The 18821-nt window shown below is 44.0% G+C and overlaps 1 protein-coding gene and 1 long non-coding RNA gene across 2 annotated transcripts in view; both read right to left on the bottom strand.

The window, feature by feature from the left end:
- LOC109849380 overlaps positions 1-17285 on the bottom strand; it is a 45379-nt gene extending 28094 nt beyond the window's left edge. The window contains exons 1-3 of the long non-coding RNA XR_002249079.1: positions 17092-17285; positions 16921-17003; positions 15713-15798 (exon numbers count right to left, since the gene is read on the bottom strand). This is a non-coding gene — a long non-coding RNA (uncharacterized LOC109849380). The remainder of the gene's footprint in view (positions 1-15712; positions 15799-16920; positions 17004-17091) is intronic.
- Positions 10626-11601, bottom strand: LOC109849379. Its single transcript, XM_020419200.1, has 2 exons — positions 11475-11601; positions 10626-11402 (listed from the first exon to the last, which is right to left on the bottom strand). Exons 1-2 carry the CDS (start codon positions 11542-11544, stop codon positions 10867-10869), a joined length of 606 nt encoding a protein of 201 aa, XP_020274789.1. The 5' UTR covers positions 11545-11601; the 3' UTR covers positions 10626-10866.

Consider the following 18821-nt stretch of genomic DNA (forward strand, 5'->3'; position numbering starts at 1 on the left):
GTCAATCAGCTCGTGCACGTCAGTCAACACACGCGTTAATCAGTTCGCACGCGTTGGTCAACACGCGCGCGTCAATCAGCTCGTGCTCGTCGATCAACACGCACGTCAATCAGCTCGTGCGTGTCGGTCACGATGCACCCGTTAATCAGCTTGTGCACGTCGGTCATGATGCGTGCGTCAATCAGCTCGTGCGCGTCAGTCAACACGCGCGCATTAATCAACACGCGTACACGTCAACCAACACACGTATGTCAGGCATCCCCAAGTGATCGACGCGTCCGATGGTTAATCCCGCAACGAAGCGTACAAGTCAACGAGTCGACCAAATACATGAAACAGTGAAAAGTACAATTCCCGGAAAGAAAAACGCCAAAAGAAAAGGAGCTCGACGGAGGACGCGTGACCCCCGCGGGTCAGCAGGACCCGTCGCACAGTCCAGAGCCTGAAACGCGTTTTCGATGGTTTTAAAGCGGTTTTCGCAAGATTTATCTATTCCAAGGGTTCCCAACTGATTTGATATCATCCACAAACGTGGTTAGACTATTGTTATCTAAAGATAAGGCCAAATCACTCATTCTCATCCAAATACCCACGCCTGAGGCCTATAAATATCAACCCAAAGCCTCCATTTTACAGATCTGGAATTTTATCAAGAGAACGAGGTGCTGCTGGATTGAGGAGTCAATGAGCATGAAATTTCAGCAAAGGTCAACGAGATCCCGGCGAACTTCAGCATAAAGAAGAAGTCTTTCGAAGGATTCGAAGCCACGTATGTTCGTTCCTTGATATTAGGCTTAGTCTTAATCTCGAGAAGAGCTACTGATTTTGCTTGGTCGATTTCAGAGCTTCAAGCGAATACTTCCTTGGTGAAGTAGGGGCTTCGTCAATTTTTCGACAACGGGATCCGATCCGCGGTCGTCCACGGATAAACCCGGGCACCGGGGAAGAACCCACACAAGCAAGAGTCGATAAACGATTCTTGTGTTTATTTTCAAGAGAGTTGTAACTTTTATTTTTATTATTTGAATTCGTTGTAAACGATTAAAGTTATAATAAAATCGATAATGAATGCGACTTTCGACGAAAACAAACTGACGACCACAGTGGTAGCCGACAATCTTTCTGCGAAGGCTGACGTGTTACAACCTCGGATCCTTATCCTGGTTGAAATAGAGGTCGAATATGAGTTTGACCAACAGAAGTACGAGGAATACTTGTCCTCCTCCTCCAGATCGCCCTCTCCTCGCAAGTGTAGGAAGACCTACTCTAAGAAGACTCGTTGGACTTTGGCTTCAGAAGTCCAAGAAGAACATCTCCCCACTACTACTTCATTTGTGACTCACAACGCATCATCGGCATCCGACGAGGCTGAAACCGCAGATCTGAACCCTTTGAGCAAGGGGTTGACTGCTGATTACGTGCCCACTCTATCAAAGAGAGCACGTCAGAGACAACGACAACGCCTCGCACATCAGCTGACCAAAGCCTTAGAGCCAGTTGATGGAATCCGCTATGAAGTGGATCTAAAGTCCAAGAGGCGCCAACCGCCACAACAGCAAGTGGACAGCCCCTCCTTCAAACCAACGAAGTACGATTGGGTCCGTGTCAAAAGGACCCGATCAACTCTTCAAGAGCGGATTCAGAAACGTCGCGCACTGCTTGCACATGCCAGAATTCTTGTGCAAGAAGCCAAAAAATTACAGAAGAAAGAAGGGAAAAAAAAGCCACAAAGACTGCACAAAGTATGAAGGCCAAGGTCCAAGACGGCGGCCGAAAAGATCGAAAAACACGGGTCACCCAGATCTGACCCTCCAGCCCACGGGATACCCAGATCCCACCCTCCAGTCCGCGGGTCACCCAGATCCGACCCTCTAGCCCGCAGGTCACTCAGATCTGACCCTCCGGCTCGCGGGTCACTCAAGTCTGACCTACGCCAGGGTCAAGACAGAAGATGTTCTACACCTGTTTCTCCGATTCCATTGAATTCCGTACCTCCGGTGGAGATCCGCGACAGTGTGGATTTGTCCTGGTTTAAGATAAAAATCACAGATCGCCTTGGCCCTTCACATGAAGATCGAGGCAAAGCTCCAGTCAAAGAGCGCTTAAGCCTATTGAACAGATCTCGAGCGGTTTTTTAGGCTGGAGGTCGTAATCGTCCTCCTAAGCAGTGGAAGAGAACGCATAATGAGAATGCTAACATGGACACCCCTCCCATTGACAACAATATTGGAAATGGTCCCTCAGATGATAACAATATGAAGGAGGACCACGTCACTTCTCCCCGAAATCGCTCGAAGAAAGATACGAGTGAGGATAAGAAGATGAGGGATTTGGAGAGCAAAATAAATACGTTGATGAGTGCTCAGGAAGTAAAAAGGTTCGGAATACTATGTCCATACCCAAGAGAGTGAGAATCAATCCCGTATCCAGTAAAGTTTAATTTAATCAACTTCACGACGTTTGATAGAAAGGGTTCCCCCACTCAGCATTTAATATACTTCAAGTCTCACTTGGGAATAATCTTCGGGAATGAACCTCTGATGGTACGGTCATTCGTCGGCACTCTTCACGGAGCAGTCTTCGATTGGTATCGCCACCTCAAGCCGGGGAGTATATTAGCAGTTAGGATGTCATGGAGGATATGTTTCTCACAAATTTCTTCAATGACGACACCGAGGTTTCAATCGGAACGTTGTTCGATGAGAAACAAAAGGATGGAGAATTAGTCAAGAACTTCGTCAAACGATTCCGCAACAAAGCAATGAATTGTTGGGATCCGATCAGCGAAGACTTCATCCTTAAAACTTTTCATAATAATCTTTTGTTGGATATCCTCGAAGTCATGGGAATGGCATCATCCAAGACCTGGAGAGATTTGAAGGTACGAGGAGAACGAGCCGAACGCTTCCTCAAAAGGAAAAAGGCTGAATGGGGTCAGACGGCGATTAATACCCCGCAGCAGAATTTTGTTCCCCGGGGTAAAGGAAAGGCACAAGCAAATACAGTCGACACGAACCAAACGTTCGAGCAGCAAGCGCAACCACAATAGCAACAGCAACAACCAAAGGTGTCTCAGCAGTCACAGTGGCAACGTCAACCTCAAAAGCAGAAAGCTTCGGAACTGAAATTCCCGAAGATTTACTCTTTTAAAGAAGAGGAAGTCCCCGGTATTTTCAAATACCTCATAGAGAACAACAAGATTAAGTTGCCTCCGATCCAAGATCAGGAAGGCGCTAAAAGGGTTAATAACCCAAAATACTACGCGTTCCACAGAGCTTTTCACTACCCTACCAAGTCGTGTTATGCCCTCAAGGACAAAATCCAAGCTTTGATTGATGTTGAGGTCATTACTATGAAGAAATCTAAGGAGAAGAAAGTGGGTGCGAATGCGGTGTCAATCAGCTTCGGATCTGTTCCTCTGAATTGGTTTCAACCCGAGCCCGTAATGAATGTAGCAGTGAAAACCATCAATGACGATCCTCACAAACAATGCCAGAAGGGACTTGTGCCACACATGGCCCCAAATGGTGAGATTCTCTGGGTTCATCCCGATCTGATTGAAGATGAACAGTGGGTCGGATCGTCATCCAAGAAGAAATCAAAAGGCAAAGGAAAGTCCTGTTGCGGAGCCTCTGCCATTCTAGGAGAAGATGACGAAAGAATCCCTGCTTTCCCGCTCTCGGAAGATGAACAAGAAGTCTTTGTAACCAACGAGGAACCGACCTTTGCAACCCGGAGTGGAAATGAATATCATTTCAAATATCCGGATGCCTCTGAGCAGTTAGCTAAGCAGGGGGTAACCAAAACCATTTCCTCCAAGACATTAGCAGAAATAGGATTTGTCACAACTCCTCCAGCACCCGTAATTGCGGAGAAGACTCAACAAAAGCAAAAAGAGAAAGAGCCCTTATACCAAGATGTTCAGAACCTGAAGCAGTCTTGATTCAATCAACCGATTGGAAGAGATAAACCGGGGAGCTCGAAGTACTCTGCATCGCTTCAACATTATGACGCAACTAGCTAATATACCAGCTAGATTAACCTTATATGAGCTGCTACGTCTTTCAAAAGACACAAGGGATGTACTACAAGAAGCCTTGGCCAATTCTAAAGTTTTCCTGACTCAGATCAAGCCATCATTTCTTTCACTAAAGAGGACATGCAGACGAAGAATTCAAAGCATGACCGGCCCTGTATTTTACCGGGCACATTGGCTCCAGCGTTGTCAATCCGATCCAAGTCAATCCGGGTTCTGCTGTCAGTATCATGCCACTCTGATTGATATATAGTCTCGGAATACCGGCCAGTAAATTAGCATCCACAGGCACTATGATCTATGGATTAAATACTAGTGGATCCAGACCATTGGGTAAAATCCGAGTAAAGTGCCAGATTAGAGATTTAAAGTCGGAAGTCACATGTTATGTGATTGACGTAGAGACTTCCTATAACTTACTGTTGGGTCGATCCTGGATCCACGGTAATGTTATAGTCCCCTCTACCCTCCATCAATGTCTCAAATATGTAGACACCAATAATGAAGTCAAGACGGTGGTAGCGGATAAGCAACCGTTTAAGGGGTCGAAAAATTATTTCACCGACTCCCTTCTCTACGGCGCCAAATCCGATACTGAACCATCGGCCCAAAGTACGGACAGCGGGGAAGAGACTGATACCGAAGCTGGGTTTGATTACAATAATGGTTTTGTACTTAATAATATTGTACCCATTGTAATCAATCTTGACGATGAAGAGTCATCGAAAAGTAGTTATAATTAGCAACTTGCCGAAGAAATAGCAATAAATGATGATTTAGAGTACTCGTTGTGTCTTGATAACATTATGAAAGAGTTATATGACGACCCTAACTTGTATGTACTGCTTCAATCATCTTGCATGATGAAGAAACATATTCAGGATCCGTTCGGAACAACACTTGTCATTCCCGCAAAAACAGGGGGTGAAAAAGAAGTCATCTACGGTAAAGGAAAGGAATTTTCAATACCAAACCACTTCTTGGAAGAGGATGACGATGATGATAAACCGACCCCTCATTTATTCAGATATGACACAAAAGCATGCAACCTCATGGAGAGATACAGATATGACTTCGCACTCGGGGAAGGCCTTTGTTTTGGTCGAGGTCCGCGAGTTCCACCTCGTATGGCCTACGTACCAAAAGAAAAGCCTGATAACTATTATAGCCACCAAAGAGGTTTAGAATATGTCTCCTCGTCTGACGACGAGTGTTGCTGGCAGGTCATTGATCAAATTGGTAATAAGGATAAAGATGGATATTTTTCTGACTCTTCAGCCTGGGACTCCGATGCTAGTCTTGGGGAAATGTTCAAAAGGCTAATGTCGAACATGGCTACGGTCGACCCTGCCACAATAGAGGAAGATGACCAAATGTCAACTTGGGAACACCCTTGGGTTCATCACCTGAATATGCAGTACGGTGATAGGTTTGAACAAAGAGAACCCCCTACCGAGGACCAAGTAATCCAGGTGAATATGGGTGACGAAGATAATCTGAAGCCGATATTCATTAGTGACAGTCTCCTGCCAAATAATAAAGAGGAGTTAATTGCCCTCATTAGGGAGTACATCGATGTTTTTGCTTGGAACTATGAGGATATGCCAGGGCTCGATCCAAAAGTGGCAATGCATTGCCTCAATATTAAGCCGGATGTCAAACCTATCAAACAACAACAAAGACGGTTTCATCCATAAATTATGGAGGCAATCGAGTCCGAAGTTAAAAAGTTTACCGACTCGGGTTTCATCAGAGAAGAGCAACATCTTGAATGACTTACCAATATTATCCATGTCCTTAAGAAAAACGGGAAAATTAGGATTTGTATCGACTTTAGAGACCTTAACACCATCTACCCGAAAGATGATTTTTCTCTTCTCATCACAGATGTTATCATCGACAATACGTGTGGATTCGAGAGAATGTCCTTCATGGATGGATTTTCTGGTTATAATCAGATAAAGATGCATCCAGTTGATAAAAAGCATACCGCGTTTAGAACACCCCTCGGTGTTTTCTGTTACACACTTATGCCCTTCGGCTTAAAGAACGCAGGTGCCACATATCAGAGAGCCATGGCGAAGATTTTCTAGGAGCATCTCCGGAAGATTGTTGAATGCTACGTAGACGATCTAGTCGTGAAAAGTCGTAACAAGAATGGTCACATCAAAGACTTGAAAACGATGTTTGACCTGATGCGGACTCACCAATTGAAGATGAATTATACCAAATCTTTCCTCGGAATGTCCAGCGACAAATTCCTTGGATTCGTCGTCATCACCAAGGGTATTCACATCGACCCTGATAAAGTGAAGGCAATTAACGAGCTGTAACCCCCGAGAAATCTTAAGGAACTTAGAGGGTTACAAGGACGGTTGGCTTATATCCATCGGTTCATCTCGAACCTTTCGGAAAAATATCAACCATTCTCCAGGCTCATAAAGAAAGACGTATCATTCGTATTGGACGAGCTTGTCAAAAAGTGTTCGAGAATATCAAAGAATATCTCTCGAAACCCCCTGTACTCATTGCACCGAAATCAGGAAAATCGTTCCTAATTTATGTCAGGGCGACGAGCCACTCGTTAAGTGCATTACTTGTGTAAGACGATGATAACGGTCATGAATAGGCAGTATATTATTTGACCCGGACCCTTGTGGGTGCTGAATCTTGATATCCAATGATCAAAAGGGAGTGTCTCGCCTTAGTATTCGCTATTCAAAAGATGCTACACTACTTAGTCAGACAGACTATCTACGTCATCTCCAATGTTAACCCAGTCAGAGTATTCATGATGTAGCCGGCTTTTATGAATTGGCGGTTAGCAAAATGGGTATTGTTTCTGTCCCAATATGACCTACATTTTAAATAGCAGAAGTCAGTCAAAGGACAAGTTATTTGTGATCTCCTGACAGCTAACCCAACTACGGATACCGCCGAGGTATACGATGATCTGCCAGATGAAACCCACGAAGCCAACGTAACTTCCCATCAACAGGTATGGCATTTGTACTTTGACGGTGCCTCTCGAGCAACTAATGTAGCAAGTGCTCCTGGATGTTCTAAGATTTCCTCTGGAGTTGGAGTTGTCTTAGTTTCCCCAGGAAAACATGTGATGTCGCGAGCCTACTCGTTGACCGAGCCATGCTCAAACAACGTAGCCGAATATAATGCGCTGCTTATTAGACTCAGCTTTGCTAAAGAGCTGGGGGTCGAGTACCTTGAAGCGTTCGGTGACTCTCAACTGGTAGTTAAACAAGTTTAAGAGGAGTATGAGGTCAGAAAATAGGATTTGATACCATACCATAGGATGGCCATTAAGATGGCAGAATCGTTTAAAGGATTCTTCATCGAATATATTCCACGTTTACAAAACGCATACGCAGATGCGCTGGCAGCATTAACCGTGTCCCTAGCACAGCCTCCTGAAATGGAACAGTTCGTTACGGTAATAACTCATCAGCTCTTTGTACTAATCTACGATCTAGATGACAGAGAAGAGGACATTAAGGAAGTGTATTCAACTCAAGTTGAGTTCAAATCCCAAGACTAGCATTTCCCTATCATAGACTATGTCCTACACGGGATTTTACTGGAAGACGTGAAGGAAAGGGACTTAATCCGATGGAGAGCACCGAGATTCTACTATAATACGGAGAGTCGAACGCTATATCGTCGAGGATATGATGGTTTACTATTACATTGTCTATCCACTAAAGAGTCGGAAGAAGTCCTTAGGGAGACGCACGAAGGGGTTTGTGGTGCACACTAACCTGGCCCCAAACTTTATGATCGCATCAGAAGAATGTGATATTTCTGGCCTACCATGATCAAAGATGCAGTCGCATATGCCCGAAAGTGTCACGTGTGTCAAGTATACGCGAATTATATGCACCAACCTCCAGAGCATCTACACCCTTCAGCTACATCATGGCCTTTTGAGACCTGAGGAATGGATGTTGTTGGTCCTACGAATCCCCCGTCAGTCAAATGTGACTGATTCATCCTACCAATTACTAATTACTTCTCCAAATGGGCTAAAGCGATTCCACTTAGAGAAGTTAAGACGAGCAATGTTGTGACATTCATCAAGTATCATATTATCTACTGGTATGGTGTCCCAAGGTGAATCATACATGATAACGGTCCTCAGTTTGTTAGTAATGCCTTCATCAAATTTTGCGAGAAGTTCAAAATTCAAGACGTCTCATCAACAGCTTATAATCCCAGAGCAAACGGATTAGCTGAAGCCTTTAACAAGACTATCATCAAGCTTTTATCAAAACTTGTGAAGACTAATAAACGAGATTGGAATGATAAACTTGGCGAAGCTCTATGGGCCTACCGCACCACAGTTCGCACGCCTACTGGCGCAACCCCATATTCTTTGGTATACAGGTGTGAAGCAGTCCTTCCATTGAAAATTCAAATTTCATCTCTTCGAATCGCTCTCGCAACCCAGATGACGACCGAAGAGCAACATCAGAAACGTCTCAAAGAACTCGAAATGCTCGACGAGAAGCATTTGGAAGCTCAGCAATACATTAAGTTCTACCAAGCCAGAATTTCCCGAGCCTTTGATAAAAAGGTTCGACAACGGAGTTTTAAAGAAGGGGACTTGGTCTTAGCAGTCCAATGGCGAATGATCCTTAATTCCAAGAAGAAAGGCAAGTTCGAGCCCAAATGGGAAGGACCATTTGTGGTAGAGATAGTTTATTCAAACGGCGTATATCGCCTTATTACCAAGGAAGGCGTCTGGTTTATGATACCGATAAATGGCAAGTTCCTGAAGAAGTACTACCCTTAGTACATTCAGGACAACCCATGTATCAGGAAGTTCCTGAAAGAATATTATGTGTGGTATTCTTAGGGATAACCCAGCTGCTACAAAAGTAATAAATAAGAAATCCACACTTAGACTCTGAATGTTTTCAAAGTTGGAACGTATCCTATTGTTGATATCGAATTCACTAACTCTCACGAATTCTTTTGCTGAGGCGAGATTCAACCATTTTGACAAATCAATCTTTCCTCACAAAATCTCTCACTGATCAAATCAATTGACGGTGGGTCCACCAAAATTTCTATTCGCCAATTCTTAGCAAATTTCAAACTTGACGTGTTAAGTCCTGATCACTTAACATCGAAACCCTCCAGCGAGTGGCTAGTATAGGTCAACATTCTCATTGCTACATGTATTCCACTCTCATTGCTTTCTCGGTCAAACCTATAAAAGTTAGGACCAAAGTCAGAATCCCCTCTCGATTTCTTTCATGAACGAGAGGTCCACTTTCTATTTGAGCAATCAAACCTATAAAAGTTAGGATTGCCTCCAACCTCTCTTTGTCAAACCTGTAATAGTTAGGACCAAGGCCGGACTATTCCTTTCGATAAACGAAAGGCTTCCACCTTTTCGATTTCAGCCAAACCTATAAAAATTAGGGCCAGGATCGGAATTTCACCTTAATAAATGAGGAATTCTTGTCTTTGATTAAGCAATCAATCCTATAAAAGTTAGGATTGCTTGAATCTTTTTGATTCTCAGAGTGAAGATCCCACTCCTAGTTTTACCTTTCCGGATTCTGGGGGTGGAGATCCCACCTCGAGTCTCCTTTGCAACTGGAGATATAGTATAAAATTCTTCCTCTTTAGTGTTGGGAGATAGAATATAAAATATTTCCTCTCCCATTTTAGGTTTGTCTTTACCCTAAACAAGACCTGGGGACAGAATATAAAATTCTTCCTCTCCAGCATCGGGTTTGTCTTTACCCTGAGAAAAGACACAATTCTCAACTTTAAATACATACAGTTCATGCACGGGGAATTTTATCTTGACTCCTAAATAGAGATAAGCCTACGCCTAACGCACGTTACCGGTTTAGTCTTTCACCGAGTAAAAAAGACACCAGAATACAAGTCTAGGGACTTTTATCCCGAATCCTAAGTAGGGATGAGTCAGCGCCTAATACGTATTGTCGGGTGCCATATTCCCGTAAGAAATGGTAAAATCTATGTATTCAAAATCATAGCACCAAGTCTAAGAGAATTAACTCTCTTAGCACAACGTTACATGTGAAACGAGTTTTAATAATTCACATGCTAGTCCGATTCAAACGGTAATCGGTAAAGACACATCAAATCCGTTAAAGGCTGGGGGTTTGCCAAAAATCCTAAGTCTACGTCTAACACACGTCGTCAGTTTAGTCTTTCACTGATTGAAAAAGACACCAGAGTCTAAGTCTGGAGAATTTTATTCCGAAGCCTAAGTAGGGATAAGTCAGCACCTAACACGCGTTGTCGGGTGCCATATTTTCGTAAAAAATGGTGAAGTCTATGTATTCAAAATCATAGCACCAAGTCTAGGAGAATTAACTCTCTTAGCACAACGTTACATGTGAAACGAGTTTTAATAATTCACATGCTAGCCCGATTCAAACGGTAATCGGTAAAGGCACATCAAATCCGTTTAAGGCTAGGGGTTTGTCAAAAATCCTATAAATATTATGGTTAATCATTCCAAACAGAATAGGACATCATAATAAAAGAGATATAATGAATAAAAAGAAAGAAATATTTGCTATTAATAAAAATTAAGTTTGCAGGTACAAAAGTCACAATCAATCTACACGAAGCTTATGGCTAAGAACTTGTTGCTCTAACTTAGACAATTCCACAGTATAAGCTTGCTCAAGCTCGCTCTGTAGTGTGGTCTTCATAGAGTCTTCATCAGTAGCCAATACCTTCGTGGCTTCTGCTTTCATCGTGACCAACTTCTCTTTAATGAGTGCCAGTTGCCCAGACATTTCCTCTCGGGCACGCTCCACGTGTACCTACGTCATCTTCAAAGCAGCTTGAGCATCCTTCGCCGCTTTTAGCTCTAGCTTGAGTCGCGCTATTGTGGCTTCACCTGACGCAAGAGAAGAATCAATATTGCAAAGAGTTGTCGACTTGCCAGCACAAGCCGCTTCAATTTGGTGAACAAGACCTTCTGCTTCCTGAATCTTAGAATCAACAGATGCTTGAGCTTCGCGCCATGCTTGTAACTTAGCTTCCATCTGAGCGGCCACATATGAAAAAACTCTGGCTGCCTGAAATTCGTTCAGTTTTTCAAGCTCACTCTCATGGCGAACCAAGTCTGCAGTAATAGCGTCCGCCAGATCTGAATACCCTTGACTCCTCAGAAAGGTCACTTGATGATCGAGATATGACTTGAAGAGATCAATAGAGAGCCCGTTGCGGAGAAGATTGTCAACCATCTCGTTCACAAACAAGAAGAAAGAACGAACTTCCATGCGGAGGAGGATTTTATCTGAATCGTTATTGGATAGTAATGTTGTGACGAGATCATAAAGCTGAGCTGAAAGCCCTAAAAAGAAGAGTAACTATTTAGGGATTTTATTCCGAATAGTTTCAAGATAAATGTCGGAACATGGCTCACCAATAACGACTGAAGGCTCTTCAATTTGACGCTCTGCATTCGACACCCCTTGCACGGCTGCATGAGTCATTAGAGTTATTGCTGACGTAGTAGTCGTAGATGTACCGACTTTTTCAGTTAGTCTTACGACCTGTTCAACCGGACTGATCCCCACAGCTACAGTAGTCATCTTGGTTGCCGGGATCGTAAGCTGAGTTTGAGCCACTAACGACTGAGTTTCTATGATAGTTCCTGCCAACAGCAAGAAATCAAGACCCTCAGGATCGTCAAATATCCTAACAATAGTAGTTGTATCAGTCTCAACGACTGGTCCTACAAGCATAACTCCCTTACGGTTAAGTAAGACTGATAAGTGAGTAACTTTTGTAAAGGAATAAATTCATACCAGCAAGGGGACCAGCTTTAATAATTGGTTCGACGGTCTCACGACGAGCTTGTTCTGACAACATATCGTCAAAAAACATGTCGCCAGATCTCAAAGGATCTTGTACAGGATCAAATGAAGGTGTGTTAACTACGTCGTGAGAGACTTCTTCATCATTTAAACCTTCCATCGGAATGTCTACAGAAAATTCTAAGTGGTAAGACATGGAAAGAGAAGTTAAAAATCAACAATGAAGGAGAATTAAATTTACCTTCGGTGGTAACAGCATGCCCTTCAATCTCGACGTCAGCGATCGCCTCTTATAGCTTTTCTAAAAGAGCCAGAAGCATATAAGCAATTAGAGGAGGGACAAACTCTAAGTCGTTTAATACCCGAGATTGTCACCTAAAAGGTGTACTACCGGTAATAGGTATACCTGGGCTAGCAATCACCATAGACAAATCAGATCCTACAATGGTACCTTCGTCGGTTTTAGGGGCCACATCTGTTTCAGCACCCGCCAGATCTTGACCCACGGCTTCATCTGCTTGTGGCATGAAGCAAGATCCTCTGAAAAAGTCAAGTCGGGAGAAGGGGGATTGTACATCATTGTGTCTTCATCATGACCCTCTAGAATATAAAATTTGCTAAGTCTAAAGCTTGGTAGAGGAAAAGGCTGAAAAGATGACAAGAGTCGAAACATTACCTTCCCCACCAATGGGCGTATCGTCGGCCACCTCCGTTCGTGAAGTCTGAGGTCTAGCGTGTCGCTTGATGGTCAACTTTAGTCGTTTTGTAGGTCGGCCCTCTTTAAGATCCACATGTCTGTCCAGTGCTGATGTGGCACGCGTCTCAACTTGCAATCCTGCCTGAGCTGTGACCCAAGATCGAGCATGAGTGATAAGGCTACTTCTCTCCTCTTCCCCCTTGGAACCTACATCTAAAAGTTTAACCATCATTCTATTATAAGTAGGCAAAATTCTCTACTTCTTTCGAGCTTTAAGTCGGCGAGCTCGATCAGTGATCGATAGATCCCATAGCTCTTTATAAAAAGTCTCAGACAAACTTGCTGCATGTTCCTCGAAGTCGCTGTTGACCTCTATAGCACCACCAGCAGTGGCTTGATCGTCTTCGGAAGTCTCCTCGTCAGAAGCGAACGATTCTTCTTCTATCTCCTCTATTTTCTGCTTGCCTTTACCTGAGGGACCAGCAAGCTTACTGTCGCGTCTCCTTCTTTCCAGCGCACTTTCTCGGACTATTCTCTCAGGGATACGCGATGCAGCTTCAGCCATCAGCTCCTTAATTAACCTCAGAGTGACGGGTTCATTAGCGACCATAATCCATTTGCACATAAATATGTGAGCTCTAAGTGACGGTCAGTATTCGAAAGACTGAATTTGACACCGGTACAGCCCGTCATATTCCACAGCCAAGCGCGAGCGCCATCTACTAGCCCACCGCGAGTATGAAACCATTGGTTCGGACGAACCGGTACGACAGATAAGGCTCTAAATAGCAGCGCTCCTTCACTCGAAAAATGAGGTGACCTGGCCTTATGTTCATGAGCCATCTGAAGTAGCCAACATCGAGAGAGGTCCGGTCAGTTCTGGGCACTTCTACGTCGCTCCTCCTAACTTCCGAGAGGTCCCGAGTTTTCCATCTACACTCCTCGAATAATTGTAGCAAAGAAGTGGATAGATCTGCATTAGTAGGAGGCGATATCAAATCGGGGCGATGAAGAACTAGTCACCCCATCAGATAGGTGTAAGGCAGCTCTGCCTTCGTCGTAGGGATCTTCTCAGATGGGGTCTCCTTAGTTTGAGTAAAAGATGTGACCGCATGACGAAGCCTACGATAGATGTCGGCAACCATTGCTAGCAAAAGAGATAAGCTCCTTCCGTAGGCAAGCTGGACAGCGAGAAATAACACCTCTATCGGCAAGGCATCCGAGGTCTGATATGGCACCACACACTTCTTCAACCAAAGTGTAATATAACCGGCCAACAAAGTCTTGGGGTGGATGGATTTCTCCACTTGCAACAAGAAAGTCGTGAACTTAGTCCCTGCACAAAATCTACCTTGGACACTCGCAATGGTGTAAGATCGGGTGCTGTATTTTTCAATCAACTTGGTGATCTCCGCATGAGTCAGCGGTTTCAGTTCACAAACAGCTTCGTCGGTTTTCTCCAAATTCTTGAATAGGTAACCCGAGAATTGATTCAAGCTTATTTGAGGAGACTTTTTCCTCGCAACTGGGTTAGTTCCGGCTAAAGCAATCTGATAATGACTTCAAGCTTATTTGAGGAGACTTTTTCCTCGCAACTGGGTTAGTTCCGGCTAAAGCAATCTGATAATGACACGTGAGTTCCCATAACGTGTCGTATCGAACTGGGTTAGTTCCGGCTAAAGCAATCTGATAATGACACGTGAGTTCCCATAACGTGTCGTATCGAGCGTGCTTGTGAATTTTCAATTGATGTAGCTCCCGGTTAGAAAGAAAATATTCCTGATACAGCATATCTCCCACTTGTAATCTGGAGACCTTGTGCATCTCATGGAAGGGTAGTCCTAATTCTCCATTCCGGGTAAGAAATGTGTTTGTATCTGGATTGTACAGCTCTATTAATCCCGTGAAGTGGAGAGCATTCACCGGTAATCCGTATTGGGTGGCACGGATAGCGTCATATAATCTTATCGACTTCAATTCAGTACCCCACCGGTAGAGGACATAACCTGTCATTCGGCCCCACCATGATTTGTCTAAAGAATGAGACCAGCCATAGCACCTGTAATTTTCGATAGGTAGGTGTCGCCCTAGCTCAGCGAGACGATTCTTCACTGTGCGAGCCACTATGGGTAGCTCCCATTTAGGCGGGTCCTCCAATCCCATCATGTCGGGGTGTAATCCTTTGATGTGTTTTCTACCACAGGAACCCGGAAGTGAATGGTTGGTGATGTATTCGCAAGGAATGTTGGTGTGCTCTTCTGTCAAAGTCCACGGTATTTATCGTGTCACCGTTTGCCCCCACAATTCTGTTAACGAATGATGACGAGGGAACGGAGGAAGGTATAAACAAGTCGTACCATCACCGTGTAACCACCGTTCATCTTCGAGGGTTATGACGGTTGGATCCATCACAGAATCGCCGAACATGTAATGTGTCTTTCTTAAAGGATGAGCAGGCTCCGTATCTTTAGCGAACGACGTGTCCATAATTAATTGGCACGTGATGCGGGGACCCCCCCTCCCGTACCAACTTAGAGAGCTCATTGGGGAGGTCCAAAGCGAACTAAGAAGTGGGCGGAATCGACGCCGGGTTATCAACAGCAGTGTAATATCTACTCCTATGGCCATCTATCTCGAATTGAGAAAACGACGTCACAGGGTATTCAACTAAAATGAATAATGTGTACTTATCAAACGTAGTTATGAAGAAATATTAAGGCGACACGGGGTGTTGAACTCTTTTCACCAATCCGTGAGATAGAGTCACTACCTTGTAATTGGCGAGATGATTTTAACTGTATCACAAATACACAAGATAACATACATTATCACACGAATAGCACGGTAAAGTACCTCATCTTACGGAATGTGATACGGTAAAGAATCGCTCCATATTGCCTTAAGATGCGTTTTGACCAAGCGAAACGTATCTGATAAGCATCAACCACCACAAAGGAGGATATCAGCTCTTCCCAACTGCCTCACCAAGGAGAACAGAGCGGGGATATAATATAGAAGCGTCCACCTCCACAAAGGAGGATATCAGCTCTTCCCAACTGCCTCACCAAGGAGGACAGAGCGGGGATGTAATATGTAATATGATATGATAAATATTGAATTCATGAACAGGAAGTTATAAAGGCTTACTGGTAAAAGATAGAAGCTCCCTCTCAGGTGACTGAGTGGCTGAGCGGCTCCTCGGGAAGCGTGATCTCCTCGTCGACATGGCTAATCTGCAATAAAGATCAACAGCTCAGTCAGATCAAGAATCGAGATACATAAATCGAAGATTAAAAGGGAAATTGCGAATCTTTGACTGAAATTCTACAAAATGGAGTTTTCCAGTTAAAGATCCAATTAAACCTATGAAACATTTCTGATGCACATTGGAGTACAGAAAATAAACGTACAAAACTAAGGCGGCGAGTTCGATTCTCGACTAATACATAAGCTAAGTGCTGGGATATTTTTCTCTCAAAAGCCAAAAAGTGGACACAAGCTCAATTCTTACATATGGTTCAGGCTAAAGGTTTAGCCATGGTCATAAATCTTGGAAACTCATTTTAAACCTCACATACAACCAAAGTTGAACATATAGGGATGAATCGAGGACATCGGCTCACGACCACAATTAAGTCCACAAACAGAAGCCAAATACAGGAATCAAATCAAGCCAAATACTTCATATACACCTCAGTTATGACCTAAAGGCTTAAGCTTCATCACAGATTAATGAATGAAGCTTCGTTGATCAAGCTAAAAATCCTAAAACCAAACCCTTCCCCAAAGTTGAGGACTCGTTTTAATTTTCATTTACAATCAACAATCCTCACAACCAAGGCCAAGAGTTTTGGATTTCTTTCGAAGATTATGCTGCTTCAAGCCTGGATGTTCTCAGACGTCAGACATCCTTCATCAAATGTGGGTAAAGAAAAAAGTTATCAATGTAACATCAGAGTTAGTTATGACTACAGCCTTGTAAAAAGGAAAGCTAATCATCCTATGGAGAATTTTCATGTTGCCAAATTCGTCCACGTTAAAAGGCAGGAGCTTGGCCTATTTGCTATTTTTGATGGCCATTTGGGAGATAGTGTGGCTGCATACTTACAGAAGCATTCGTTCACTGATAGAGCCATTAACAAGACTGACAAGGCAATTCTTTCTCACGGTCCTGACCTTGGACGGAGTGGATCTACTGTTGTTACTGTCATTGTCAGAAATGGCACAAAGCTGTGGATAGCTAATGTCGATGACGCAAGAGGAGATGTTCCAAACCCAAGTTTTAATTTTACTCAAATCCAAGAACTAGGGTTCAGGATAAAGAAATCAAAGGGAAGCAATGGGTGTGGGTTCACCTGAACTCGCGAAGAGGGTGATCTGAGTTAAGGAAATCCACTAAACAAAACTTGAATCTGAGTCAAAGGAAAGAGCTGAGACCCTAGCAAGAAATCAGGGAAGATAGAGTGAAAACCAAATCAAATTGAAGGAGGGCAACCAAAATCAAGAACATAAAGATTAACTCTTACCTGAAATCGAAATCCAAAGCCAGGAACTCCACCTGATACTTAAGCTCGAACTCACGTCGGAAGAACCACAAACCCTAGGTTTGAATCTCCCCCTTTGCTCAAATCCAAATTGAGAAAGAAGAAAGGGAAAGACTCAAAGAACTCTTATGAAGGGTTTTGAAACGAGTTTGAGTTAGGGGAGGAGTCCTTTTGAAGCTGAGGGTTAGGGCTTGTTTGGATTGAGGGGAATAAGGGTGAAGGGAAGTTAAGAGAACCATTCACCTTGTTTGGGAACATTTAGGATGTGAAGTTATTCACCCTAGTTCTCCTTGGTTCACCCCCTAATAGTATAAAATTTGTTACCCCCAAATTAGGGTGTAACCAAGGGGAAGTGAACTCCCTTCTATTCCCTTCCATTCTCTCACCTAGTTTCTCTTAACTTCCCTTAACCCCATTGAAATCCAAACACACCCGTAGAGTTCTGAAACGATTATAAAGTGAAGATGAAGAGGAAAGTATGAGTCCTTTAACACTTAAAAAAATCATCACCTTCGGACCCGCACTCAAGCAAGACAGCATTTGCTGACCCGCTCGAGTCCAGGACAGCTTGTTGCCAACCCGCTGAAGCTCAGGACAGCATATGCTGACCCGTTTGAGTGCGAGGCAGCGTTTTTCGACCCGCTGAAGCTTAGGACAGCGTATGCTGACCCGTTTGAGTGCGAGGTAGCGTTTGCCGACCCGCTCACAGAGTTGACCCGCAATTAATTTTTGTTGCGGTATTCTCACCCCTTTCTATCCATTATTGATGTATTTGGGATCCGTACTCACACTCCAATGGGTATACGAATCTAAACTGTTTCCCACTCTTGACGAGAAGTTCCTGGAGAATATTACGCTTAATATTCTTAAGGATAACCCGGCAACCTCCGACGGGTGTACGAGGTTAAACTGATTCCCTAAACTCCCAAGAGTATATGAGTATAAACTGGTCCTCATCAGGTTCAACACCAGTCAACGCGTAGCCCCAGGTCAACGCCGGTCAACGCGTAGCCCTAGGTCAATGCGTTGCGATGAGAGTCAACGCTGATTGATATGAAACCCTAGGGTCAACGCCGGTCAACGTGTAGCCCCAGGTCAACGGCAGTCAACGCGTTGCGATGAGAGTAACGCCGGCCAACGCGTTGCGATGCAGACAATTAGTTCATAATCAACTCAATGACACAAGCCAAAATCAACCTACCAATTTCGATTCGAGACTTCGACAACAGTCAGACGATAAACGCAGCACCGGAAGAATTTTAACTATTTGACAAAATACTGAATAGGCTAAAATGCGAAGAAGTCGCTAACTGAAACCAGTTATAGGTCCTTTTACACCGATTGAAGGTGGGGATCTATCATATCCAAAGCATTCCAGACTCCTCTATAAAAGAATGAGGCTGAAACACTTTGGACGGAGTATCTATAGGCGTCTAAAATTGCCTATGACAGCCCGCACGAAACTCGAAGCAAAGAGTGAACGAGTCAAGAAGGCTTACCTAATAAGCTCACGCGCGTCGATCAATACGCGCGTCAATCAGCTCGTGTGTGTCGGTCACGATGCGCGCGTCAATCAGCTCATGCACGTCGGTCACGATGCGCACGTCAATCAGCTCGTGCTCGTCAGTCAACACGCACGCATCAATCAACACGCACGCATGTTAACCAACACGCATATGTCAGGCTACCCCAAGTGATCGACACGTCCGACG

The sequence above is a fragment of the Asparagus officinalis genome, chromosome 7 (assembly GCF_001876935.1).
Source record: "Asparagus officinalis chromosome 7, Aspof.V1, whole genome shotgun sequence".
In the NCBI taxonomy this organism is placed as follows: Eukaryota; Viridiplantae; Streptophyta; class Magnoliopsida; order Asparagales; family Asparagaceae; genus Asparagus; species Asparagus officinalis.

Bases quoted from the DNA above. Each gene is read 5' to 3' on its own strand.
- LOC109849379 (XM_020419200.1), bottom strand. From the start codon at position 11,544: ATGACTCATGCAGCCGTGCAAGGGGTGTCGAATGCAGAGCGTCAAATT. The intron at 11,403-11,474 runs GTGAGCCATGTT...TCTTCTTTTTAG, and splicing joins AGAGCCTTCAGTCGTTATTG to GGCTTTCAGCTCAGCTTTAT.